The sequence below is a fragment of the Bos mutus genome, chromosome 2, assembly GCF_027580195.1.
Source record: "Bos mutus isolate GX-2022 chromosome 2, NWIPB_WYAK_1.1, whole genome shotgun sequence".
NCBI lineage: Eukaryota > Metazoa > Chordata > Mammalia > Artiodactyla > Bovidae > Bos > Bos mutus.
In genome coordinates, this window is record NC_091618.1 from 45,197,828 (window position 1) to 45,225,281 (window position 27,454).

Here is a 27,454-nt window from a genome sequence, read left to right on the forward strand (position 1 = left end):
TTCACTCAGTTGTGTCCAACTTTACCAGGCTCCTCTGTCCATGGAATTTTCCAGGCAAGGGTGTTGGAGTGGGTTGCCATTTCCTTCTCCAGGGGATCTTCCCAACCCAGGGATCGAACCTGGGTCTCCCACCTTGCAGGCAGATGTTTTACTATCTGAGCCACCAGGGAAGCCAACTTTATGGTAGGAGATTCTAGAAATAATAGGGATAATGGAAAAATATATATTGGGAAACAGATAAAATCTTTGCTACTCACAGTTTCAACCAATATTTATGGATAGTGTTCTGGGAGTACCTATGGTGTTCTCTGGTGTATTCAGAAGTAGATGTGGGGGATATATCTATAGGAATTTTAAATCTCAGAGGAGAATGAAGAAAAAGAGTAAAAAAGATAAAAAAGTGAGGGAATGCCTGGTGAGAGACCCAGGTAGTAAGAATTAGCAGAACCTAAGATAGTAGCAGTCAGTGTGGGCTTCGATGGTCAGGTGAGGTAGTGCAATGAAGATGGGACTTCAGCTAGTCCTTAAATCCTAGAAACCAGAGGCAATAAGTTTTAAGGAGAAGATCTTTGGCCTAAGTTGTTGCAGGAAGATCTGGGCTTGAACCTTAGATTTGTCACATAGAATCTGTGTGACTTTGAGCAAGTCACCATACCTCTCTGGGCCTCAGTTCCCTTCCATAAAATGAGTTTTCAACTGTGGTCTCATAGTTCTAGTGACTCTGCACAGACCCCACAGCCAGGAATCATTTTAGGAGGGAAAGAATTAGCTGGGCTCTGAAGAAGTTGAGGGGGTGGGCGCACAGTCAGGCCATCCTCACTTTAACCAGGCAGCTCTGCTTCTGTTTTATCTATAGGTATCCCCAGAAAAATCTGTTTGATAAAATGCATCCCCTACTTACACACTGATGAACGTGATGCCTACATTCCCTAAAGTTCTATGAAAAATTGTGAGGGGAGTAGAATTTACAGCCTCACAGGCTCTGAGAGAAAAATATAAGTACATATGCAAAAAATAAAGAGGAATTAAGTATTCTTCAACACTTCATATTGAATTTCTTCTTAAAAAAGAGAATTTCCAGCAGATTCAGAAAGAACTGTTATTTTTAATATTTTTCTTCTCTGGAAGGCATAAAGTGGTGATAATATCACATTTTCAGCCAAATACGAGGGAGGGGAGTCTTTGTACTTAGAGAAAGCATGAGAGGTTTCTGTCAAAGGAGAGGAGACCGCCCAGAGGTTTTCAGTGGCGCTCTGCAGGTGGCCAGCAGAGCACCGTCCAGCGTGGGCTGCTGAGGCTGTGCTGGGTTCACTGCGGTGAGGGAAGGAACTCCGCTTCGCTCTGAAGTCCTAACAAACCCAGTGATCACTGCCCTGTGGTCCATGGGACAGACCCAAATTAGCCCCACACCTGGCCTCCTGGGAACTGCCCATGATTTCTGCAAGAGGAGGAGAGTATATGGGTCAGGACTCAGTAGAGAACAGAAACCACCAAAGTATTTTAAGAGGAAATGAAGCTGCTACAGAAAACTTGGTGTTTCCAAAGTTGCTGCAGCAGCTGCCTCTTGATACCAAGTCTTCACCAGCTGGCTTGCCGGCATTAAGTAGCCAAAGTGCCTCTACCTCATTTCTGCCCTTCAAGCCTCATGCAAGTGCATCTATTTGGCAGAACCTAATTTGCATTCAGGGCTTCCCTGGTGGCTCAGATGGTAAACAATCAGCCTGAAATGTGGGAGACCTGGGTTTGATCCCTGGGTCAGGAAGATTCCCTGCAGAAGGGAATGGCAACCCACTCCAGTATTCTTGCCTGGAGAATTCCATGGACAGAGGAGCCTGGTGAGCTACATTCCATGGAGTTGCAAAGACTCAGACATGACTGAGTGACTAACACACACACACATTTGCATTCAGTCTCCCTCACTGCAAAGGTTATCTGGGAAATGTGGTTTTCAGCCTGCCAGCCTCCAGAGTACAGGAAGGTGCCCTGGAAGGAACTGTTGGGTGCTAAATGACCATATCCAACCACGTTTTCCTTTATTTCAACATCTGAGATCTGCTAAATCCACCAACATGATTGCTTATTAACAAACACTGACTGGGCAAAAGGGTCTTATCACCACCCAGGTTTCCTCCACCTTCCTTTTTACATGGAGATGGAAGGATTGTGGATTCAGAATGAGGTTTGGGAAATGAAAACAAGAACAATCATGAATTATTGAATAGCTGATATCCTGCTTCAGGATTTAGACAACAGAACTCCTTTATGGAGAGAGTCTCCTTGGGAAATGGGGTTATTTACTAACATACAGCATCATAGCTAGAAAGAACCTTAGAAATCATCAGTTTAGCATTTTCCAAAGTGTGTTCCAAAAACTAGTTAGATGTGCATGACACTTTACTCAAACAAGAAAGAATTCAATGGTCAAATAAGTTTGGGAAACACTGCATATTCTCATCTTGAGGAGCCATAACCCATATTAACATAGTAGAGGCTCTGGCAGGGAGGAATCTGCTTCACTTTGGCCCACTGGTTTCCAACTTATTTAGTCTCAGAATTTTTTTTTAAAAACAGAATGCCTGCTAACCTTCCGAGGACTTGAATTTCTATGGGACATACACTGGGAGAACTGGAATGATTTCCAGTTCCTCTTTTTCCATACAGAGAAGCTGAGTGCCAAAGCAGTGAATTCACTTGCAATGATCACAGAAATCAGGGTGATAGAGCTGTGGATAAAACCCAAGACTTTGGACATTTAGTCCAGAATTCTTTCTTCTTCATGCTGTCTCATCTAATGGACTTCTCCACTTTCAAATCTCCAGGCATCTTTGCTAAAGCAACAGCTGCTAAGAGATAGGCTACTCAGGGAAAAGTGCATTTTGTCAAATATCCCACCAATGTGGAAGGATCCTTTTATCCATGAGTCCCAACAACCAACCTTATTACAAAGGACAAATGGGGAGAACACAGAGAAAGTCAATCACTTTGCCTTTATATAATATTTGCCTTCATATAATCAGTGTTTTGAGAGTAACTGGGATATTCTTGAACCCTTCTTTCTGTTTACCAAATTGCAGACCATCAGGAAATGGCACTAGTATATAATCTATTATGAAAACAAATTATCCCCAAATCTAGTGACTTACTATATTTAGTGATATAGTAAGCCTTTATTATATCTCACACAGTTGCTATGAGAATCTGGGAAACTCTTAGGTTGTGATTCTGGTACAGTCTTTTGTGAGGCTTCAGTACAGTGTCAACCAGGGATATAGTCATCTGGAAGTTTCATTGGGGCATGACTATCTCCTCTCATGGTAGCTCATGTCTCAGAAGTCACACACCATCACTTCAGTTTATCAGAAATGAGACCCTATGTCCAGCCCACACTCAAAGGGAGGAAAATTGGGCTCCCCCTTTTGAAGAAACAAGTGTCAAAGAATTTGTAGACATATTTTAAAACCACCACACCAAGAAAGAGCTGCAAGAGAGAAAGATGCTAATTAAATGACCAAAAACCAAGACATGATTTGGGGGTGAAAATCCATTTAGGACAAGAGAAAGTGTTAACTGAAAACTCTGAAAGAGATGAAGAATTTAAATTTGCTTGGGGCTTGGAGTCCCATACTGAATCATGGGCACAGAGATCCTTGAACTTCTTGCAATAAAGAACTCAATTAAAGATCTTCTAAAAGAAAACTTCTATTGCTGGCATTGTGACTAGGGGAATAAATGAAGGATTTGAATCAAGGATAAGCAACTTGAAGTGAATATCCAATGTTTTGACTTGTATCCTTCCAAGTTAAAATTTCCTTTCTTAAGCCTTTGAATTTTCTAAGTGTAGCAACATCTCAACATGACCAAGAGGGTCAAATTCCAGCTCAAGTCTTCACATCTTTTTTTTTCCTTCTTCTGAAGGTTTATACTTATTTCCCTATGCTATCTGAAAGCAAGATATCATGATCTAATTGCTTAAGAATTTATTTCCAAATAGATGTTGACAGAGTCTGAAAGTTTCAGAAAGATCAGACAGATCATATTCCCACTTTTACCCACGGCTTTTTTTTTTTTTTTTAATTAAAAAACAACTATGATCTCCAAAAACTTTCCTTTGTGGCACCTGGGGTATTGCGTCAATCAACATGCATTTCTTGGACATATGATAAAGATAAGAAGTTCTCTAGGACTCTTCTAATATATTTGGGAGCTCAAAGGAAAAACAGATGTAGATAAATGCAGTAATCAAAAAAGTGGGGTTGAGAGAGAGAAATGGACTGAGGCTTCACTGGGGCAGTTCAGTGAGTTGAGGAGGATTTATTTAGGACGATATCCCAGAAATGATGAGCCTTCCCCTGGAACTTAAAACGATTCTAAATATTTGAGGGCAGTTTAGGCAAGGCTGGGAGACAAGAGAAGGGAGACTGAATGTTTGAGTCACTGGACATATGAGAAAAAGGTGGGCCTGAATATAGTGGGAGGTGAGATTGGAAGAGTGGGATGGGGATGGTGATCAAGATGAATGTGAACAAACAGCTGCAAAGAATTTGGTGTGGTTGGAGCAAATCCTTTGCAGGAATTGAAATTTTTTTCCAGTATACTGCTTTTCAAAACAAAACAACAAGGCTTTCCCATTAGCAGAGACTCTTAGAGAGCTGGACCTGTTCTACGGGCGCTTGTGGGAAATGTGGGTTTAAGGGTTTCATCCACCACCCTGGGCCCTATCCAGTCACCATCAAGACTGCAGGTCCACCAGCCTGCAGTATATGGAGGATGGGATAGAGAGTAGGGAGAGGCCAGGGACTGACTGACTGATGGACTGATGATTCATTTGTTCATTATCTAGCTAGCTCACAGTGAATGTCTGTAGGTTTGAGAGGCAAGTAGGATTAAATACATTGTTCAGGGGAGTAGGACAAGATAGTACATTTTTTTTTTCCTTATGCGAGATGGTTATTGCTCAGAGCAAGTCTTGATTTATTCAGCATAGATTTCATTTCTCTCTCTCTTTCTTTCTTTTGTGTGGCAATCATTGAAAGATTTTTTCAGTAAACATTTGCTGTGATCCTGTGACACTGGTGTCAGGGACCGCGCTAAGTGCCAGGGACACCAAAATGACTGAAATATGATATTGACAATGTGACAACACACTTAAATATGTAACTTGAAGATGTTCCCTTTTGCTTCTGGCTTTTGCTTTGCCCGAAGGAGGGCTATTTCTCTTGGAAGAGAGTGGACAAATGTGCAGCAGATGAACAGAATCGTGTTTGCGTTCCAGCTGTTGTACCAGCTGGGTGGCACTGACACTGACCTCCACCTGTCTAACTCCTGCTTCCTTTAGTTCAGAACCAAGTTATTTTTATGCTTGTATCATGGGACAGACTAAGTGGTGATGGAAGTTCTTAAATGCTGAATTTGGAATGAATGCATTCTTGTTTCTAGAAATCCGTGTATTAATACTAAGTGGCTACTTCCACAGCAACAGACACAACACACAAAATGAAGTAATAACCAATAGCTGCAGGTGGCAGAGTCCATCCCCTTATTTCAGTGGGATGAGGGGCCTTGGACACAAGGAAGGACTGGACCCAAAGTCACCTGAAAATACAGAGGACCAGCCAGGGTTACTCAAATCTCCTGGCTCTGAGTCCATGCTCTTTTTATTGATGCAGTCATGACATCACCCATGAAACAAGTGCAGATTTTAATCTTCCTCATCAAGAGGCCTGATGGCTGTACGACTCATGCATACATATCATCAAGGTTCCTGGGTGGTTGACACTCATCACCCTCTGACTTCATTTTTTTTTTTTCCCTTTGCAAGATGGTTATTGCTCAGAGCCAACATCCCTTTTCCAAAAAGTGAACATTGCCAGAAGGGTTTTTGGAAACTGCCTTGCTATCTGTCAGGAGCCAGATGATTTGCAGCAGTGAACCAACGCTCATAACAAGGAGACCTGATTGGATTACCAATTAGCCACCTCCACCTCTGGAGGGTGGTTGGAAAGAAGAGAAAATATGGTGTTTAGTTTGGGCAAATACCAAGAGGGCTTTATCATCCTCATCGAGGCATCAGCACAGCACATTAGGCCTCCTCCGAGCCATTCCACAGGAACGTCTCTCTCCTGATGCAAGAGCGAACTTGTTAAGCAAACATTGGGTTATTGTGTCTGAACTACAGAAGCACCTCTGTGTCAGCGAGAGGAGAGAAACTGGCTGACTTGCGTCTGTTTTTAATGATGTCTCTGCTGCTGGGAAGTTTTGGAAGCTGCAGGTAGAATCTTCCCCCAAGGAAACAGGGCTGACCTGGGCTGTCTCATCTTACCTTCCCCTGACGGAAGCTCCTGGGTGTGGGTGGGCCCTGGGAGGGACAGGCAGATGTTTTCTCCACCTGGACCTTGCAAGAAGTGTCCCAATGTAGGGTCTCCAGATTTTTCTTGAAAATAAGCACAGGCACCGGCAGTGAGTGTTAGCACTAGAGCAGGGGAGGGAGGCCGAATGTAGCCTGCTCTCCCCAGCGGGGAGCTGCTGGAGGGTGTGCTCAGGAGCTCGCCAGGGTGCAGAGCTGCCCTCTCCCTCCTGGGGTTCTCCAGAGCTGCGCCATGTTTGGGCCCCATTGTCTAAAGTTAGTGTGGGATGAATGGGGTGGGGCTGCCACTTGCCTATGCCATGGCTTCCGTGAGGTCTAGAAAAGAAGGGTCCTTTGGTTTCAGGCATCCCTGCAGGGACAAGGTGAGGCTGGTAGGGGCATCTTGTGCGAAGGAAATGGAGCCGTGTCCTTCAAGCACATGTGCAGCCCAGAGCCTCGGCGCAGGTCTCAGAGCCTCCAGCCTCTGCTTCCTGCTCTGCCTTGTGCCTTTGTGCCCTACTCAGCAGCATAGCTGTGCCCTGACGGTCAAGTGTGGCCGCTCTTAGTGACTCCAGGGGCTTGGGCCAGGGAGGAGAAGAAAACTGTATTTCTCCCCGTTGCTTAGTTGAAGATGTTTCTTTGACTTGACTTTCCCCATTTCCAAGGCAAAGGGGTCAGGAGAAGAGCTGGCAGTCAATCACAGTGGATGCTTACAAGTGTGTGTTTATACACATACACTGAGGCCTGACACACACGGGAACACACACTCACACGTACTTACACCGAGGTGTGCATGCACATGTACCCATACACATAGCATACATGCACACACATGTAGGTGTGTGTGCACAGACAGGGACGCACAGCAACACAAGCACAGGCAAACCTGCATGCCTGCTTAATCACACATACACACGTGAGCACACGAGTACACACATGCACTCACATAGCTATATAAGCACACGCATGCCATCAGACACACATGTGCCCTCGTATACACATTCATTTACACACACTCAACCTATGCACTTAAGGCTTCAGGCCACACTTCTCTCATAGTCACAGCCCTGTTGTTTATTCTAATCAGATTCTCCTTTTGTAAGGGTGTCCAATTAGGAGGGTGTGTGTGTGTGTGTCTGTCTGTGTGTTTGGTGTGATTTGTCCTGGGTAATGAAACCTCGTAGGAATACCCTTGGTGGTGACATTATGGTACCTAAAGTTTAGGTAATTAGCTCCAAATTAAGAGAGCATCATTGCCCTGCAAATATAAAAGGGAGGGAATTGTAAGAAAAAGGTTCCACCTTGAAACAGTTGGGAAGTTTCTTTGGTGAAAGAACAGAGGTGGAGGAGGGGGAGACAGGATTTGATTTTGACCATTTCAGCCTTAAACAGAGAAGATGCAAGCACATAATGGGGTTATTGATCCATGTATTGAATTTATGCTCACAAGGCTTCAAATATACACGCTGGGTTTGAGGCAGGGGGAGCAAGAGCAAGCAGGGTTTGAACAGCGAGGTGTCTGTCCCTGAGTGAGTGTGGGATGGGACGAAAGTGGTGGTGCCTGTTGTTTCTTGGTGGCTCTCAGTTGCCATGTTCCTCTCTGAGTGTGAGCTTCTGGAAGCCCCGAGTGAGGCTCTACTGTTAACAGAGGCATTTTCTTCACCAAACATACTCCATCTCCTTCATCTGCTGCTCAACCTGAGAAATTTGCCCATCCTCCGATGAAGGAGGAACAGCTGGTTGAGCTGCACTTTCTAGAAGTTTGTGGGTTCGTAGGTCTCCAGCTTGGACCCTCCCTAAGGGATTTTCAGGGGTGATTTGGACTCTAAGCAATTTTTGCTTTGTGCGCTGCCCCCACAGAAGCTGTCACTGCACTGTCTCCTCCTGATCTGTTGGCTCTTAAGGATGAGAACTCCGAGTGGGGCTAAAGCACCGAGGGTGTGGTCCTGCCTGCCTCACCCTTCAGAAGAGATCTGGAGTCCTCTCTGTTCACAGGCCTCAGGCCCTGCCCTGGGCTGGGGAGGGTGATTCCTTCCTGGGGACTCTTCCCCTTAGCCAGGTCCCCCGGCAGGCAGGGTTATGGCTCGGCGTGGAGAATGCCCCGTAAACCCAGTAGGGAGTCTCTGTGATGAGCGCAGGGAGCCGCGTCATCACGGGTGCTGCCAGGAGGGAGGGAAGCACAGAACAGCTTGGCAGTGTGAGCTGGTGCAGAAAACCCTTTTTAAAAACATGGACTGACTCTTGAGGAATAAGCATGGTGAGCGTTAATCCCACTGACATGGTCGGAAACACTGCTGATTTCCCTTCTTCAGTGGGGTGGCTTTCAGACAGCTTATGTGTGGCCCTGGAAGATGACTAAAATGAGCCCAGAGTCACAGACAAGCCAAAGGGGTGCATCTACCCCAGAAGTGATTACCTTGTCCTGCTGCTGGAAGTGCCCCCCCAGCTGGTCTCTCACATGGGGGGCCTGTGGAGCTGCTGCGGCCTGATGTCCTGGGGCTGTCTGGGCCTCTCTGGCTCTCTGGACTTTTCTTTCCTTTCCTCAGGGACGGTGATGAGGTCCCCTTCTGGGGCGGAGCAACATCCTCTTCAAAAGCAAAAGGAGAAAAAGCATGAGTAAGAATCAGGATCAGCAAGAAGCAGAGGGAACCTCTTTGCTAACTCTCCGAGTGATGGCTCCTGGTGTCTAGAATTGGTTATTCCCCACATTCTCACATTGGTCTCTCTTTTTTCCAGCCCTGCTAAGGAGCAGAGGCCAGGTATCTCCCATAGCCAAGGCGGGATTACTTTTGACCCTTCCTTGGGGGAACCTCTAAGAACTGGGAGAAGCCGAACAGTGGTTGTTCTTATTCTTGTCCTGCTGATGGACTCCTGAGATAGAAGAAAGGCAAGGGAGGCTGCAAGGTCCTTCCCTAACTGGGGAGACCCAGCCTTCAAGCTCATGGGACTATTGGTTACAGAGTTCCAACCACAAAGCAATTTTCCTAAGCAGACCAGTGATCACATGGCCCCTCTGGGTCATAAAGCACACAGCAGCCCCTTCCAGATGATAGAGGGTAACAGCATGGATGATAACACTCCACAGAGCACATCCTGGCCTCCATCTCTCTCTCTTTTATTCTTTCTTAAAGTCAGCAGGGACTACTCTAGAGAGGGTAAAACCCAGTAACCTAAAAGTGATTGAGACCTTGTCTTAATCTCAGAGAGAGTGGTCTTTATTTCATGTTCAATGCACTCTTGCTGTTTGTATAGAAAAGCTGGCTTCACACACAGTCTCAAAGTACCATAAGCCGCTTCTTACAAAGGGAAAAGTGTCTTTACAATGGATAAATCTAGCAGACACATCTTTAACCAAATGAAGAAGTTTAACATCACCTATAATGGAGCAAATTATAACTAATGGGATAAATATAAAGGCATATTTATGTCCCTTGATGTAATGCCCTGGGAAGAGCACATAACCAACTTAGTATACTTGTCCAAAATGTTTGATCTGCATCTAATTATGAGGAAACAGACAAACCTAAATTGAGGATAATTCTGTAAAGCAGCTTAGCCTATCCTCTTCAAAGATGTCAGTGTCATGAAAAATGAGACTGCGAAAGTGTTCTAGAGAAAAATATGCTCAAGAGATGTGACAGTTAAATACAATGCATGATTCTGAGTTGAATCCTGGATTGATTGGGAAGAAAACAGCTATAAGAAATGTTACTGGTATAATTAGAGAAATTGGAATGTGGACTATATATTAGAAAACAGTATGACATCAATGTTAATATTTTTGAATGTGATAATTGCACTGTGGTTATGAAGAACATCCTTGCTCTTGGGAGACATATGCTGATAAGGGATGAAATGTACAAAGTCTGCAGTTAAGTCTCAGATGGTTCAGCAATAAAATAAAATATGTATGTATGTATGTGCATACATAAAATCTGGCTTCATTTTTATGATATGAGAAGTGAAACAATCCAGGGCTAGGCAAGTAAACGGGTCTGTGCAACCTCTGGACAGTGGGATAGTCTCACTTACTAGTTTTAAACACCTTTGCCTCAGGGACCCTTGGATGAGAAAGATTCCCATGGAAATCTTGCCTGTTTGAACCCCCACATCCTTTTTTTTTAATGCATCTGCTACCCGGTTGAGTTACACACTGAACTAACATATTAACTAATCAAGAGATCAGGGACTTCTTAGCCAACTTCCTTCTGGCAGGGTAGTAGATCCTCGTAGATCTAGAGGATGGACAAGTTCTAGATCCTCTGTCCCCAGTGGACACAGCAGCTCAAAACAAGTGGAGGGCTGGTGAGGTGAGCAGCACAGAAGACAAAATTCCCTGGTGTTGCCATCCATCCTGGTGGCTCAGGCTGTGCCTTGAACGTTGTGGTGCACAGGGAGGATCTGCTTTCTTCCCTGTCTACTCACAGAGTGACCCTTGCCATGTTTGGATTTTTTACAAACAACTTCAAATTCTTTAGGACGATTAACTCTCGCTTAAGAAATATGGTAAACAAGCCCCTGCCTCAAAAATCAAAGGATTTGCATTTCCCTAATAATTAGTGATGTTGAGCATCTTTTCATGTGCCTCTTAACCATCTGTGTATCTTTGGAGAGATGTCTTTTTAAGTCTTCTGTCCAGTTTTTGATTGGGTTGTTTGCTTTTTTGATTTTGAGTTCCATGAACTGAAATAGCTAGTGGGAACCTGCTAAAGTACAGGAAGCTCAGCTCGGTGCTCCAGAGGGGCAGGATGAGGGGATGGGAAGGAGGTCCAAGAGGGAGGGGATATATGTATACATATAGTTGATTCACTTCATTTGTGCAGCAGAAACTAACACAACATTGTAAAGCAATTATACTCCATTAAAAAAATGAAGTTGAAAATTAAAAATAAAGAAACTACCTATATACTATTACTGTTTTAATATCTAAAATGACAAAATAAAATAATATATATAATAATACACAGAAAAATCGAAGGACCATTCTCAAAACTGAAATGTGTCAAGAATGTCGTGACCTGGGTTCATTGCTTTGTTTGTTCTGAGAGGCAGTGCAGTTTGATGAATAAGAGTACAGGTTCTGAGACTGGAAGGCAGCTCCGAGCCCAGTGAGGCCACTTGTAATTGCATGACCTCAGACAAGTTCCTCATCTCCCAGGGCTTCAGATTTCTGATCTGTGAAACAAGGGTAGGACTGTTGTGAGGAGCAAATGAGATGAGAGGTGTTAAAAATTGAGGAGCGTGCCTGGCACTGAGGAGGAACTTAAATATTAATGTGCCTCCTTCTACTTCTGATTACCACCAGTCAGAGATTACCTAGCATCTGTGATCCTGTCATTTTGCCCTTGGGGAAGGAGGTTGTTTTCTAAAAGTGAAGAGCTTTCTAAATATGGCCCATTATTTCCAATCTATCCACACCTAAAAATATACACTTTGATATATACATAATTTCAGATGTTCATATGATGTTTTGAAAAAAAATGAAGACTTTTATTGATATTATGAACTTTTATTGAATAAACACATATTCCTAAGTAGATTAGGTTAAAAAGATAGAAACTAGAGTGTGCAGTAAATGTTTAGTAATTTGGTGCTGTTTTACATCTGCAATCAGAATATATTCTTGTGTGCTAAGTCTCTTCAGTCGTGTCTGACTCTTTGTAGCCCCATGGACTGTAGCCTACCAGATTCCTCCGTCCATGGGATTCTCCAGGCAAGAATACTGGAGTGGGTTACCATTTCCTTCTCCAGGGGATCTTCCTGACAGAGGGCTCAAACTCACGTCTCTTATGTCTCCTGCATCGGCAGGCAGGTTCTTTGCCACTAGTGACACCGGGGAAGCCCATAGAATATATTCTTAGGGGGTTTCATTAGTCACTAGTGAGCTAGATACGAAGTTGTTTTCACTATGGCACTTTGATTATGGCAGCTGCTGTCTGAGCAGAAGTACCTTCAAGTAGCTGGGGAGGAGCTTTGTCCCTTCTAGCCTCGTTTTTCGTGGCTGGGGACCCTGACATGTCTTGCCTTGCTCTCCTCTGGAGCAGGATCCTGTGGGATGCTGGAGGGAAGGAGTAGCTACCTTGAGGCGAGAGTGTGTCCCTGTCTGTGTCCATTGGGAGATGCACTCTTAACGCCCTTGACCCCCTTAGGGACACCTGCTTCAGGGGAGGTCTCCATGACGACGTGTACTCTTCTGTTTCTGGTGCTGACTCAGGCTGTGGAGCACCTAGGAGACAGAGAGAAAGCCAAGTTGTGCTGGACATCTGTGGGTTTTGCCAGCTGTCTTTTCTTCTTTTTTAAAAAAAATCTGTTTTTTTTTTTAAATGCTTTTTATTTTATTTATTTTTCTTAATCCCCCAAGAAGGGATTGAACCCATGCTCCCAGCAGTGGAAGCACAGAGTCCTAACCACTGGCCCACCAGGAAATTCTCAAACATTCAGCCTTTAAAAAAATTTTTTTTGGGGGTACAGCATGGGGATCTTAGTTCCCTGACCAGGGATCAAGCCTGCACTTCCTACATTGGAAGCATAGAGTCTTAACCACTGGACTGCCAGGGAAGTCCCTGTCTCTTCTTTTTGGGGACCCATCTCTTTGTCACTCACTCCATGTGGTTTTGGGTGGTCTGTTCTCTGACTCCAGGGACGGGCATGTGACTGAAGCCTGGCTATGAGAGCATCTCACTGTCATAGCCACAGTGATTGAGTCCAGGGAGGACACAGAGCCCAAGCCTGGCCAATCAGAGGCAATTTTGGTACTTTTTTCAAGAGCTTTTAAGAGGTATATCCATTCTACTGGGATTAACAAGCTATCATGGATTTGCAAGAGGCCATCTTTACATGGGGATAACCTACTTGAGAGGAAAGATTAACAGAGCTGAGAGACTCAGACAAATAGTGTCCAGAGGACATTTTCTGAAACCTGGATCCAGTTCAGCCTGGAGTTGGCTGATCCTTGTACTATCCAATTACATGAGTGAATACATTTCTTTTTTTTCGCTTAAGAGCGTTTGAGTTAGCCTTCTAACACTTGTTATTGAAAGAGTCCTCACAGACATACACAAGAAGGAAGAACTCAATGGATTCACTTTCTCTGTATTTTATTCCTGGTTTTCATTTGGCAGTGTGTTGGCAAGCTCAATGGATCTAATAGCTTTAAGAATCTGGTGCATGATGTCCTTGTGACCTTCCTTCCAAGGTCATCATGGAAGATAATCAGGATTCAACTGAATCCTGCTGATAGTCCTGTCTTTATGTGCCTTAGGCATGTTCTTTTAAAAATTGGAGTATAGTTGATTTACAGTGCTGTGTTAGTTTCAGGTGTACAGCAAAGTGAGTCAGTGAGCATGTCTTTTTATTCTAGTGTTTTGACTTCTGGGACTTTACTGACCCTGGGGAGACTGTCTCTCCCAGGGCTAGCCAGGCCCTTGAGACAGTAAAGGCAAGTGCATATTTCATACGGCAACTAACCAGTCTAGAGCCCCTCCCGCTGCTCCCCAGGCATGACCTCCTTTAAGCAGCTCTTACACTTCTAGGACCCTATGTTGTTGTTGGTTAGTGGCCAAGTCGTGTCTGACTCTTTGCAGCCCCATGGACTGCAGCATGCCAGGCCTCCCTGTCCCTGCCAGGCCACTGTCACCCTGCCTTTATGACCCCAGGGCCAGGTATCCAACAACCAGGGACAGCCCTGATGCACAGAGTCTGCCCAAGTTATTCCAACTAGCCAATGCCAAACTTGCTTAGCCTGCTTGCCCTGCCTCGGCCATTTCTTCCTGCCAAAAATGGAATAAAAACTCTTGCCCATTCCCTGTACACCCCCCATCCGCCCTCCCCTCCTCACACACACTGTGCCCCCTGCCAGCACTTCTGCCTCCTAACTGACCCTGGTTCTTTCCATGTGGCCCTGTGGGACATGGCATGCCCTCTGCTCTTGGGAACTGTGAGTAACAGACTATCTTTTCACTGGCAAGTGTCTCCTGATATACTGGCCTCATTAGACCTGAATAATAATTTTAAAAACCCTGCATTTAAAAATACTGTAATACTGTGTGTGTGTGTTTTAAGGAGCTACATAATTTTTTGGAAAGGTAAAATCTACATACAGTGAAAGCAAGCAGATCCTAAGTAAACAGTTCAGTGAGTTTTGATAAATGTATATATCCATGCAACCAACTAAGATTTAGAACATTTTCATCATCTCAGAAAGTTCCTTTATGCATCCTTCCATTGACAGTCTTTTAAGCTTAACAGTTATGATATTCTTCATAGTGAGAATTCCAAACAGCTGGAGAGTGAAAACTCAGAAATCAGTGGCAGTTTTTCTGAAGTTTCTAGAAAGCTCAGAACTAGGACTTTTCAAAATTGGAGTCAGCTGTTTAGAGAGTTGCCTTTTGCCTCAGGCTGCCCAGAAAATTCCCAGGGGCAATAATGTGTCTTTGGCCAGGGTGTTGTGGAATGGCTTGGGAAGATCAGAAAGAATTTCTGCTTGTGTGCAGGGTGAACTGAGTGGTCACTCAGAAGCCTCTTTCTAAGTCTTAGGTTGGAATTGATCTCTCCTTACTTGGACTCTCTTAGCACTTTGCTTAGAAGCTCAAAATCTCTTTCCTGACAAGGACTGTAGAAATCATCTAAGTTAATGTTACCTAATTCACAATCAGGAAAATGGAACAGACTCAGAGACATAGAGAATGACTGATGGTTGCCAAGGGGGACAAGGGGTTGGGTAGGGATGGAGTGGGAGTCTGGAGTTAGCAGATGCAAACCGGAATATATGGAATGAACACACAACAAGATCCTACTGTAAGGCACAGGGAACTGCAGTCCATATCCTGTGATAAACCATAATGGAAAAGAATGTGAAAAAGAATGTCTCTCTCTCTATATATACTGTATATATATACATATAACTGAATCGCTTTGCTGTACAGTAGAAATTAACACAATATTATAAATCAACTATACTTCAATAAAATAAACTACAAAAAATCAGGAAAAGTGGCTCTTCAGACAAACTTTGATCTTTCATAAAACTAAAATCCAAAGATCCAAATATCCTTTTTATCCTGGCTGCCAGGTAGCTAGCTCATCTAAATCCAGTGCTTATCAAAGGCAATGAATTCATTGCAGATGTCTGATAAAATTTATTTCTCTACTCTTTTTAACCAGATTTTTATTTTTCCAATTTCAGTTATATATGGCATTTACTTGTTGTAAACTGCCTGAAAATCCTTGCACCTTTATAACATCTATGGTGCCCTGGACTTATTTATGTGTATGGCTGACTGCCATTTTCTTCCACAGTTTAGCAAAATGCCCTGCTTAATGAAGGACTCAATGCATATTTTAAAAACTGAGTTGAATATGACCAGTAGAGACCTATTTGCAGATTTATCCTTTTTGTTTCTTTTTAAAAAAGTTCTCATAAGGGGGTGACCCTGGAGAGGGTCAGCCGTGATTTAGGAGAGGGCTGCATGAGTGGGTCCCACACTCCAGTCCTTCCTGGCTTGCCTCATTCCCTCAGGAGACCCGTTCACAAGGACCCACCTCTTCTTTGTGCCTTGCCTTTTGGCGGGTGTTGGCTATGATAATGAATCTCCACAGGGAAGATGAAGAGCTCTGCTGGGGGCTCACTGGCTTTAAGTTGACTCCTCAGGGGGTCCAGGACTCTGGGTGGTTCTTCTGAGATAAGAGGTAATTTCAAAGCTTTAGGTGCCTGGAGAAAATGTAAAAACAAACAGACCCCAATATGGCAGGTATCTAAATCCTGCTGCCTGCAAGGGATAAATGATATGGTATCTTATTGACTCTCTAGCATCAGAAGCTGCTGGGTGTGATGTTGCTTCTGTATCCAGGGCTGAGAAGGAAAACTGACCAACCTGGAAGCTGGTCAGCTCACTAGAGTGGGGCTGCTTTGCTTGGTGGGAACTAAATTATGTCCCCATTAACCCAGTCTCCAACTGCTCTGAGAAGTATAAACATGGTAAATTCAAGAGCCTTTGTGAGGATATGCAGTCTTTCTTTCTCTTGTAGCCCTGAAACAGCCGGATTGACATGTTGGAGCTATTTCCATGTCTGGAGAGGGAAAAATCTTGACTTGTGTCATTATGGGGAAAAAGGCAAGGCTCAGACTGTGGACTGTGCAACCTTTCAGGTAAGAAAGGGCAGAAATAGGAACACACATTTGCATATTTGCTTGCCTTGTGTAATCTAAGCCTCAATTTCTCCTTCTGTAAAATGGGGGTAATCATACTGCCCACCTCATAAATTGCCATGAGGATTAAATGAGTTAATTATACATAGTTACAATAGTGTTTGGAACTAGGCTTATTTCTATAATATTTCTTTGAGAGAAGACTGTTCTGTCCTTAGGGTTTAATACTGAATCTTGCCACTAGCAGAATACCTAGGTGTCTCCACACGTCTGAAATATGAAGATAGCTAGAAAAAGAAAATCACTGTGCGTCAGGATCAACCACAGCTTTAACCGAGTTTCCTTTATGTCCCCAAAGCTCCAAAACATAGGCGTATGTATGCACGGTGGGGGTGGGGGAGAGAGAGAGGCACTAGGGCTAGTACTTAGAGCTTCCTGTTTCCAATTATTCAGAAGTTGCTAAAAATTTTTCCTTTTAGTTTGCAGCTTTTAACATATGAACTCGGCTCTATGAAATGTATATGTGTGCTGGGTTTCAGGGAGTTCAATTTCACAGGAGGAAAAATAAAAACGTTTCTCACTTTTTAGTGTTCAAAAAGAAAAAAAGATCAGACACACACAAGCATCCTACGTGTTTAGAGTTGAATGAGGAGGAAATTCACCCAGCAACATTCAGGGTAGTATGTATAGTTTTGAGACATTAAGAAAATGATTAACCCAATGCATGCACATGGGATCTTTCTGTTCCTAGAGATCTCCACTCTCCAGGAGCCAGCTGCCCACCAACTGCCCTTTTCTGAATACCGACCTTTGTATTTTGTTTGACAAGGTTTGCATTGGGAAATCTATGTGGAAACTCTAAATGGTTCGTGTGAGATATGGCTGACAAGCTATGCCTTAAATTTCTCCATTGTAATTAAAAATTTACAGAGTTTTAATATAGTGGAAAATATTGCTTTCCTCTGCTAAATCGTATACATAGGTTGATGGGAGGGATTCCTATCCTCTGAACCTGGCTCAGTTCTGGGATGATCTGCGTGTGAGACTGAGGACTTTCCTTGGGCTTGGGTGACCCTGGCAGGTCAGGCCTGCTGTTTACTCCTGGTCCAAAGGAACCTGAAAAGCCAGAGGTCCTTCTGGTGTGAATGGAAAGATTTAGATCACCTTAGACATAGAGAATCTGAGAAAATCCTGAACAGACGGAAAACAACCTCTTCGCTGGCACTGGGGCCAGCTGGCGTGCCCACGGCTCCTCAGGGCCACGTCAGATGGCATGGATCCCACTAACGTTGTTGTGGGTCCCTATTGGACACAAGATACTTTCACATAAGTGCTTCGTTCCCTTTCATCCTTCCATCAGCCCTGTGAGGCTGGTATTATCCCTGTGCACAGAGGAGGAGCAGCTCAGCGGTGAACCGCTCGCTCAAGTCATACAGCTGCCACGATGGCCGAACATTCCAGAGCTCCTGCTCAGTCCCGCTCAGCACAAGTTCAGGAAGATGTACCTGAAACTTCTGAAGGGGTTGATAAACCTGCAAAATTTATCCTACATTTTCGAAGCTGACAGACCCTCAGTTAAGCAAAACCATTGCCAGGTTCCAAGCATTTTGAGTTTGAAGTGGGTCAGCTGCTTACAAACTCAAATTCTGTCCTTACATGCTTACAGATAACCCTCAGCCCCTTAACAGAGTAAAGGGTTCTATTGCCATCAGTGTGGTAACACCATCTGCTTTAATGCAGGGCAGCTGAAATTCCTCTTACTCACTGTTTTCAACATTTAGTGAATTACTACCCCTTTAGTCCAACTCCACACAGTGAGCTCAAAAGCAAGTAAGGCCAGTTCTTGGAGACATCTCTTTGAATCACCTCGTTCCTAGACTGAGGTTAATCTTTTAAGCATGTGTGTGCACATGCGTGCGTGCGCGCGCACACACACACACACACACCTTTTTCTTCTTCATGTCCCCAGGCATGTTTTTTTCTGAGCCAGCAGCAGATGCTACAGGAGGGAAAAGACATCGTTCAGCAGGAGGCTCCTTGAACAAGTGGCTGCTTCTGCCCTGGTGCAGCTTCAGAGTCCCTTGTTTGTCTGTAGAGATAGGATGGCAACAAGAGCTTATTAGTTGCAGGCATGGGGATGAAGAGTTGACTTTCAACTTTAATCACCTTTGGGTTAATGGGAAGAGAGGCAAGGAGATGCTGAGACACCTGGAGAGCCACAGTGGCTCAGGCAGCTTCAGGGAGCCCTAATCTCATGATCTGGGTTGGGTTCTTGATGGCTGAGTCAGGTGATGGAGACACTAATAATAATCTTAATAGTTACTATGTGTTAAGTGCTGACTGTGGGACGAGAATTGTGCAAAGTATTTTACATGCATTAACTGAATCCCCATAATAGCTTTAGTGTTAATACGTTAGTCACTCAGTCATGTCCAATTCTCTGCAGCCTCATGGTCTGCAGCCTCCCAGGCTCCTCTGTCCACGGAATTCTCCAGGCAAGAATACTGGAGTGGTTGCCATTCCCTTCTCCAGGGGATTTGCCTGGAAAACTCAGGTTTCCTGCATTGCAGGCAGATCCTTGACTGTCTGAGCAAACAGGGAAGTCCATAATAGCCTTATGGAGGTATTATTATTATTCACATTCCACATATGAGAAAATGGAGCCTCAGTGAGATTAAATAACTTGCCCAAGGTCACAGTTAGTAAGTGGGGGTCATTTGAGCACAGGCAGTCTGATTGTGGAATGTGTGTGATTGAAGACTAGTCTCATTCCCACCTCTGGCTGAACTTCAGTGGTTATTTTCTAAGGTGAGTGGCATGAGGAAGAGACACTCAGCATGCTCAGTGTTCTCTGCAGGATCAGGTTTACCCAGATCAACAAGCAAGGCATTCGGCTTCTTACCGCTGAGGTCTGCCTTCCTGTTGGGGAAAGTGCCTCCGTAGTAGAATGTCGTGTGGGATTTGTCATGCAGGAGCCAAGAGTGATCGAAGAGGGCATGCCCGAGGGTCCTCCTGGAGGTTTGCTGTGCTTTTTCTTGGTGGTTTTCTTTTGAAGTGTGGATACAATGGTGATTGTCTTTTGACGTGTCCTAGGGAACGACAGATAGGCATTCCTGAAAACAGGTTTTGCAAAGGAACAGAGCCGGTTCCTCTAACAGTCAGACCTTGTGGCTTGACTTGTGATTCCAAGGATGAAATCTTCTTAGCAGCCTGGGAAGAAAAACATGGTTATCGTGGCCAGATCTCTAATGCTGTTTATTACATTCATAAAATGTTTTATTGCTAGTGATAGAAAGAATGACATTTAGCCATGCCTGATGTATACTGCTTTCTTGAAAAAAAATTAAAAATCAAAATGGAGCTCTAGTATCGTTGTTTTTTCTTTTTGGCAGACTTCTTTAACACAGTAAAATATACATAACATAAATGTATCATTTTAATCATTTTTAAGCATATAGTTCTGTGGCATCAAGTATATTCATGCTAGCATCACTGTTTTTAGCCATCATAAAATGTCTCTTCCCTCCCACTAGGTGGTACTTCTCTTCTCCCCCTTTCCTATCTCATTGGCACATGATCTTCTTGTAAGTCATGTGTGTTTATTCAAGATAGGAGCATGCGTTATCTATGCTTCTCTGTTGTACAGACACACACACACAGGCCTTAGAGTTCAAAAGTTTATTTTTTTCCCTTTGGCTGCACTGAGTTTTAGCTGTGCCATGTGAACTCCTAATTGCAGCGTGTGAGATTTAGTTCCCTGACCAGTGGTTGAACCTTGGACCCCCTGAATTGGGAGCACAGTTTCTTAGCCACTGGAGCACTAAGGAAGTCCCTAAAAAGCATTTTTACATTTTTACTGATTTAATCCTCATAGCAAACTTGAGAGGTGTGTGTGATAACAGCTCTATTTTACATAAGAGGTAGTTCAGGCTCAGAGTTAAGTTTCTTAGATATGCTCATCACAGCTAGCCAGATACAGGACTCAAAACAAGGCTTTTCCAACTCTAAGACCAAAAGCCCTTTTTTTCTAGAGATGACTAGAGATGCCTAGATGGAGTGAAGAGTGTAGGGAGGATCTGTGGTTAAGTGAGATTGGAAAACTACAAGTTAAAGTTAAACCAGCTCTTCTACTACAGAACTTCTCAAATGGTCCATGGTCAAATGTGCACTGTGCCTCTCTGGGAGGAGAATGTGGTGCACAGCATTTCCCAATTTTTTTTTTCCCATGGAGCATCTGCAGTGCTAGGGTTCTACCAGTTGCACCTTGAAAATCAGGGATCGATAGGCTCAAAGTAGTAACACTTTTCTCTTCTCTGGAGGACCCCAGGAAATGGTGACGGGAGAGAGTATCATCTCCAAAGTCAAGAAGAACAATGACAGAAAATGAAAGTGAAGTCGCTCAGTCATGTCCGGCTCTTTGTGACCCCATGGACTGTAGCCTGCCAGGCTCCTCTGTCCATGGGGATTCTGCAGGCAAGAATACTGCAGTGGGTTGCCATTTCTTCCTCTAGGGGATCTTCCCGACCCAGGGATTGAACCTGGGTCTCCCACATTGCAGGCAGACTCTTTACCCTCTGAGCCATCAGGGAAAGGGGACCCCCATTAGAAACGGTACCTCTGTCTGGGTTTCATCTTTCTGCCAGGGCTGCTTCTTGAGTGGTGGCAAGCAAGTCCCCTGGATGCCACGGTCCTTGACTACAGAGCCCTGGTCCACTTGTCCACCAGCCCCAGCTTCCCCTTCATCCAGGTCCTGCTGACCTGCAAAGGTGAACAGTGGGTCAACTTTGCAAGCCCAAATACGAGTATGACGCTGTTAGCTGCTTACAAACTACCTCCCTTCTTGCTTTTCTGAGCAACAGTGTTGATCAAGGCCCTTGTTCCTCCGCTGTCCTGATTTCTGTATTTCTGGTAGTGTCTCTATGGAAGTGGCAGCCAGCTCAGTGGAACAGACTGTTCTGGGAGTCAGGAGCTTAAGGTTGAGTCATTTCTTGGACTCAGTTTCCTCATCGGTAAAATGTGGATACTGATTTCTTGCCCTTGCTTCCCTGCAGAGTTGTCTGGAGCTCAAATAAGATCATGCATGTGACAGCCCTTTGTCAACTGTGAGGGGCTAGGGGATAACCGAGGTGTGATGATGGTGGGATGACCTGCAGCTTTGCTCTGTTGTCACTGAGATGTTCAGTCTGAAGCACTTGATTTCTGGGGCTGTCTACTGGTCGTTTCCTTGTAAAGAAACTCAGACGATCCTCTGCGGTGGGACGGCTGCTTAGCAAGCTGCACTTACCCTGTCTGTGCAACCCCCAGGAAGGATCTGAGTCAACAGATGATTCCAGCACAGTGAACAAATCTTTCGTCGATGGTTTAAAGGGTCCTGCAGCTATTTTCATCACTTACTCAAGGTAGATTTATTGCTGAAATAGTCTGGCAAACCTTCCCTGTTTGGAGCTGCTATAGCAACACCTCAAATCTCTGCTTGTGGCTCTGAGGCATGATGTAGGGTTGTCTTTCAACCAGGGGCTCTGGAAGCCCTCAGGGACTCTGTGTGTGTTGGAGCACTGGACTTCTGGAGGCTCGCGCCAGCCTCACCGTCCTCCTGTATTCTCCAACCTTCGTCATTCCTTACGTCATCCTTGGTGTCACTGGATCAACAGCCAAGTGCCCACCTATGGAGCACTCCCTCCTTGCAGCTCCCCTTCCTCTGCCCATTGGCTCCTGAAGGCGACCTTGGCTCAGAGCTGATGCTGAGAGTGTTGGTGGAGCAGATGCAGACTCACGCTTAGGTTCGGGGGCTCTGCTCAGTTTAGTGACTCAGGGAGCCCCTCGATCTGCCTGTCCCCAAGAAGCAGCTGCATATAGGATGCAGCATAAAACACATAAAGACATAAAGACCTTCTTATGTGTTTAGAATGATCCTTTGAGGTCAAGCCAGGCTCCAGGGCCACCCTTCCTGGTGAGATGCACTTGGTAGCCTCTACCAGCATTTCTAAGGGTATAGGAAGTGAAACTCTGGGCAAATGGCTGCTGACCTGCTGAATGGTCTTACATGGCAGACTGCTTAACCTGGGGCAGGGTGTTTTGTGTAGGAGGATACAGAGAGGGATTCTTCCTTTTGGCTGTATCCCAGGTGATATTGAATATATGACTCAATCTATGTGAGGGAAACCAAGATTTTTCTCAGCAAATGTCAGCTCTGGCTCATTTGTTTATGCTTAACAGAAACAGGTTAGCAAGCAAGGTATGGGAAGTTTCAGTTTTGAAAGGAGACCACACCATGTGCTCTATCTCAAATACGGGTTCAGATTACTCAAACAGTGTGAATGGGGGTAATAATTTAGAGCTCTTAGACAGCTTTGTACCTATGTCTTCCCCTATGATATTTTTACAACAACCCAGAGAGGGTGGAATGCAGATAGCATTACTCCCATTTTATAGATAAGCAAATTAAGGATGCATGAAGCGTAAGTAACTTAGCCAACATCACACTGTTGGGAGATCTGAAATTTGTGGCCAGGGCTTTTGCTACTTTCTCCAGTACAGTGTCTGGCAAGGAGAATGAGGCCAAGGGGAGATAAAATTAAAACCTATAAAACCATCAGTCAGGGTTCGAGATATAGTCTGAGCTATTTTTCCTTCTTTACAAGTTGATTTTCGGTCCTTGTGATCATAGGCAATTGGGTGTTACAATTATGTTTAAAAAACACAAGGTAGGGATGTCGATAACTAACATTTATTGAGCACTTGCTGTGTGCCAGATACTGCATATCCCATTTGGTATGCAAGGTGGGTATGGTCATCTTCATTTTATAAATGAAGAAACTGAGGCCCATACTGTTCACGGGGTTCTTAAGGCAAGAACACATAGCTTTTCTTCCAAAGATCAAGAGTCTTTTAATTTCATGGCTGCAGTCGCCATCTGCACTGATTTTGGAACCCAAGAAAATAAAGTCTGTCACTGTTTCCATTGTTTTTCCATCTATTTGCCATGAAGTGATGGGATTGATGCCATGATCTTAGTTTTTAGAATGGTGAATTTTAAGCCTGCTTTTTCACTCTCCTCTTTCACTTTCATCAAGAGGCTCTTTAGTTCCTCTTTGCTTTCTGCTATAAGGGTGGTGTAATCTGCGTATCTGAGGTTATTGATATTTCTTCTGAGAGTGAAAAAGGCATAATAATCTAAAATCTAAACTCTAGACATGCACTGTCCAATACAGTAGCCACTAGCCACATGTAACTATTTAGATGTAGATTAATTAAAAGTAAATAAAAATTTAAAACTCATTTTCACAGTCACACTACCTACTTTTCAAGTGCTCAGTAGCCACATGTGGCAGGTGACAACTATATTGGAACTGGACACTATATATATATACATACACACACACACGTATATATATATGCAAAACATTCCATCATCACAGAAAGTACTATTGGATGGTGCTGGTCTAGACTAACTCCCTCATTTTATAGGTGAGGACAAGGAAACCAAGACTCTCTAGACCTTATTTTGAAAAACTTCATTTTATGCTGTTAAAAATCCCAATATTTGAGATCTTGTTTGATAAAATCAACATGTACCTTGTCCAAAAGATTTTCCTTGTTGAATCCAAAATGGAGGGAAGACAGGCAGGAGATGGTATTTGAGGGGTACACCTGAAAGGTCCTGTTGTGGTCTGAGATTCTTTGGTACGTTAAGTTGACTGTCCTGAAGCAGCACAGAATCCTTGATGTATCCTGAAGAGTAGGTCAGGAGTTATTGGTAGAAACAATGGTTGTCAGTCTAGAGTCTTGATGGTAACCACAATTTCCCCACTTGCATTAGTCTTAGCTTTGGACATTGTGCATTAAGAAAGACAATTAGAAGATGGAAGAGATTAAAAAATCAGATAGAACCGATAAAGGGTTCTCTAGCCAATGTCTTGGGTGCCTCTGGTTCTGTACCATATACATACTTCTTCCACCCCACCATTCCCAGGAATTGGGTTCCCCTGGTGGAAGGAACATGGCTGTTTCTTTGGGGTTGGGTAAAAGCCTCCTCCTGCCTTAGATGAAGTCTCAAGGTTTCTCCTGGATGTACCTGGCTTGCTTCGTAACCCCTGTGATTCTCAATCCATTCTACAAGTATTTATTGAGGCTTACCAATGGTCCCACCTCTCTGCTAGGTAGGAACTATGGCAAGAGGCCCAAGAATGCACGGACACACGGACCTTTCCTTAAACAACACCTTGTAGCCACATGACTTTCACAGAAGGGTCTGAGACATCTTTTGATATTAAGAAGGGCTTTCCCCCTTGAAGATTTTGGGCCTGGGCTATGGGGCAGTGGCCTGCCCTACCCTCTGCAGCACCTAACAATAAACATATCTCTGGTTAAGAGGCTGTTTCTCACAAGCGTTAGACAGATGGAACTGCCTGGAAACGTGGGCCAGCCATGAAGGGTAAACCAATTACTGGGCAAGCCCACAACTCTCATTTTCCTTCAAGTCATCACTTAACTGGGGAGAGAGTTGTTTTCTCTTCTCTCCCAAAGTAAACCTATAAAGCAAGAGAGAGTCAGTCTTCCCCTGGTCCCGTCTGTTTGTTGGTGCTGAAGAGATGGCAACTAGCCAGGCAGGCTTTGGCAGATCCTACTGCTCACCCTTGTCTTCCCCAATAGGTTTGCCAAATGCAATACGGGATGTCCAGTTTAAGTTGAATTTCAGATAAACAACGAATACCATTTTTTAAAAGTAGGAGTATGTACAAATATTGTAAGCTTAACTTTTTCTCTTTTTTGGGTTAGTGCCTCTGTGTGTGTGTTTGTGCACATGTGTAGGTGCTAAACTGGCAATTCTAATTCCCAGCCACTGCCTGCTTTCATTTTCAAGCCTTCACAGAGTGCATTGGGGGTGTCTGTTCAGCAGCAGGGTGTCTGTCTAGTGGGTAGTGCTGGAGAGCCACCATCTTCGAGGAGAAAGTCTAACATTTCTACGTCCTAGGGGATTGAGGTCCCCTCCGAAGGGGAAGCAGTGGTGTTGGGAAGATTGTGGTGTCGGAGATGAGGGCAGGACCTGGCTTCCGGTCTCAGCGCTGCTTTTGGCTGAATGACCTTGGACATATTCCTTTACCCCTGGGGCTCTTTTTCCTTCTCTTGTAAAAGATCAAGATTGAACTGGAGGACATGGAGTCTCTGAGTGGGCAGGCCTGGGAAGCGCGTTTTGCTCGGGATGAAGGGCCTGAGGCTGCGGAGGGGTGCTAGAGGGAAGGCAAGACTTCAGGCTGCCGTCCCTCCGCATATGTAGGAGAGGCGAAAGGTGTGATGGTTGCTTGCAGGCTAACAAGATCGAGCACGTTTAACACAGAATTGGGCCTAAAATTCTGATGTTTCAGACACTCATGGAAAACACACTCTTGCACCAGAATGCGGGGCGGGGCAGCTCAGGGCACACCTCCTCCCACGTCCCCACTGACCTGCACATTGGAGCTTGTATATGGTGCCAGGGGGCCATGTCCGCAAGAGGCCACGGAGGTATCTCTTGGCTGAGTACCCAGGTTGGATCTGCCGCAGGCCCTGGCTTTCTGGTTGGCTTCGGAAGTGAAGGTACGGCTGCCAGGCTCTGTCCTGCTCTCTCTGTGGGGACACCAGTCAGGAAACAGCAGGGCTGCTGAGCCCGAAGCCCCCCAGTGATACAGGCTGGCTAGCACAACCATCCTCATCAGTAATCCGGAGACTCCTGATAGATGCTGCAAGACACCAGAAACGGATGCCACGGCCAACAGACATAAACCAAGAGCCCAAGGAGCAAAGCTCTGAAAGTCCCCTGAGGATTTGCAGTTGGAAGGAGAAGGAGAAATGAGAACTACCAGACCCCATCTTGAGACAGAGCATCAGAAAAGGATAAAGAGCCTCAAAGGAAAACAGAGTATTTAGTTTAGCCTGTGGAAATCGGTACCTTAAAAGTAGCTCTGTACAGCGGTGGGAAAGACAGCTTGACAAGTCAGTGTTAGCGTTCTATGTTTGCCATATGAGTAATGGGACAGACAAGCTCTGTCCGTGTTCAAGGGGAGCACTGCATTTTGAAAATATCTGGCTCTGCAGCATTTCATTTCAGCCAGGGAGAAGTTTCTGGGCACCTACCTGCCAAAGCCACTGTGAGTCATCATGGCAGATAAATGTGAATAATAACATCTTACATTTGGCTAGGTAGGGCTTTATATAAATACAAATAACTTTTACCTCATTATAATCCTTTAAGGTAGATAAGTTAATATCATAACCACTAAGATGAGGCAGAAACTCCCTCAAGCACACAAATAGCAAACATGTGGTACTTGTGTTGATATCTCTTTTCATCCCCCTGGTGCCTGGCAGACATCACCAATCAATCACAGGACTCTTGACTGATGAACTGATTGTGATCTCAGTATCCTTCTCTTTTAAAAACTGAGGCATAACATATTTAATATGCACAGAGCTTAAATAGTCAATTTAATACAACCTGACAATTCAATTATACACCTTTGTAGCCTCCACACAAAATAAAATATAGAACACTTCCATCAGCCCAGAAAATTCTCTCATGCCACTTTCTAGTCAATGTCTCCATACGTACCAGGTCATCACCATTCTTAGGTGTGGTTAGTAAGATACTGGCCTGAGTTTCTTTGCCATATCCTGGCAAATTTACCAGTGAAGGTTTATAGTTTAACAAAAAAAAAGAGAAAGGAAACAAGAAAAATATGGCAATTTAAAACCTGATTGATGGGTGAGAGGAAGGCTTTAGGGTTTGGGTGCTTGCCCTGCTACACAGAGCTGTGATTTGCTTGCATTCTGATTAATTTAGGAGATGGAAATGCCACAGAGTGGACACGCACAGCTATTGCTGAGGATTCAAGACCACCAGGGACTTCTCTTTAGCTTAAGAGAGGGCTGGAATGCCAAAGTCCATAAAATGAAGGAATTCCTCTGCTGGGAAGAGGTAAACAGGT

At 44.4% G+C, this 27,454-nt stretch overlaps 1 protein-coding gene across 4 annotated transcripts in view; it reads right to left on the bottom strand.

Annotated features, from left to right (window-relative positions):
• The window catches only part of KIAA2012 (KIAA2012 ortholog), a 126,401-nt gene that overhangs the window by 82,800 nt on the left and 16,147 nt on the right, over positions 1 to 27,454 (bottom strand). For 3 of the 4 annotated variants that reach the window (XM_070388099.1, XM_070388090.1, XM_070388108.1), the window contains exons 3-11: positions 25,937 to 26,096; positions 24,066 to 24,221; positions 21,106 to 21,248; positions 19,393 to 19,579; positions 18,437 to 18,579; positions 15,884 to 16,052; positions 12,423 to 12,569; positions 8,760 to 8,930; positions 6,320 to 6,430 (exon numbers count right to left, since the gene is read on the bottom strand). In XM_070388099.1, the coding sequence (XP_070244200.1) occupies positions 6,320 to 6,430; positions 8,760 to 8,930; positions 12,423 to 12,569; positions 15,884 to 16,052; positions 18,437 to 18,579; positions 19,393 to 19,579; positions 21,106 to 21,248; positions 24,066 to 24,221; positions 25,937 to 26,096 (1,387 nt within the window). The remainder of the gene's footprint in view (positions 1 to 6,319; positions 6,431 to 8,759; positions 8,931 to 12,422; positions 12,570 to 15,883; positions 16,053 to 18,436; positions 18,580 to 19,392; positions 19,580 to 21,105; positions 21,249 to 24,065; positions 24,222 to 25,936; positions 26,097 to 27,454) is intronic. The other variant, XM_005904252.3, reaches the window with a different exon arrangement.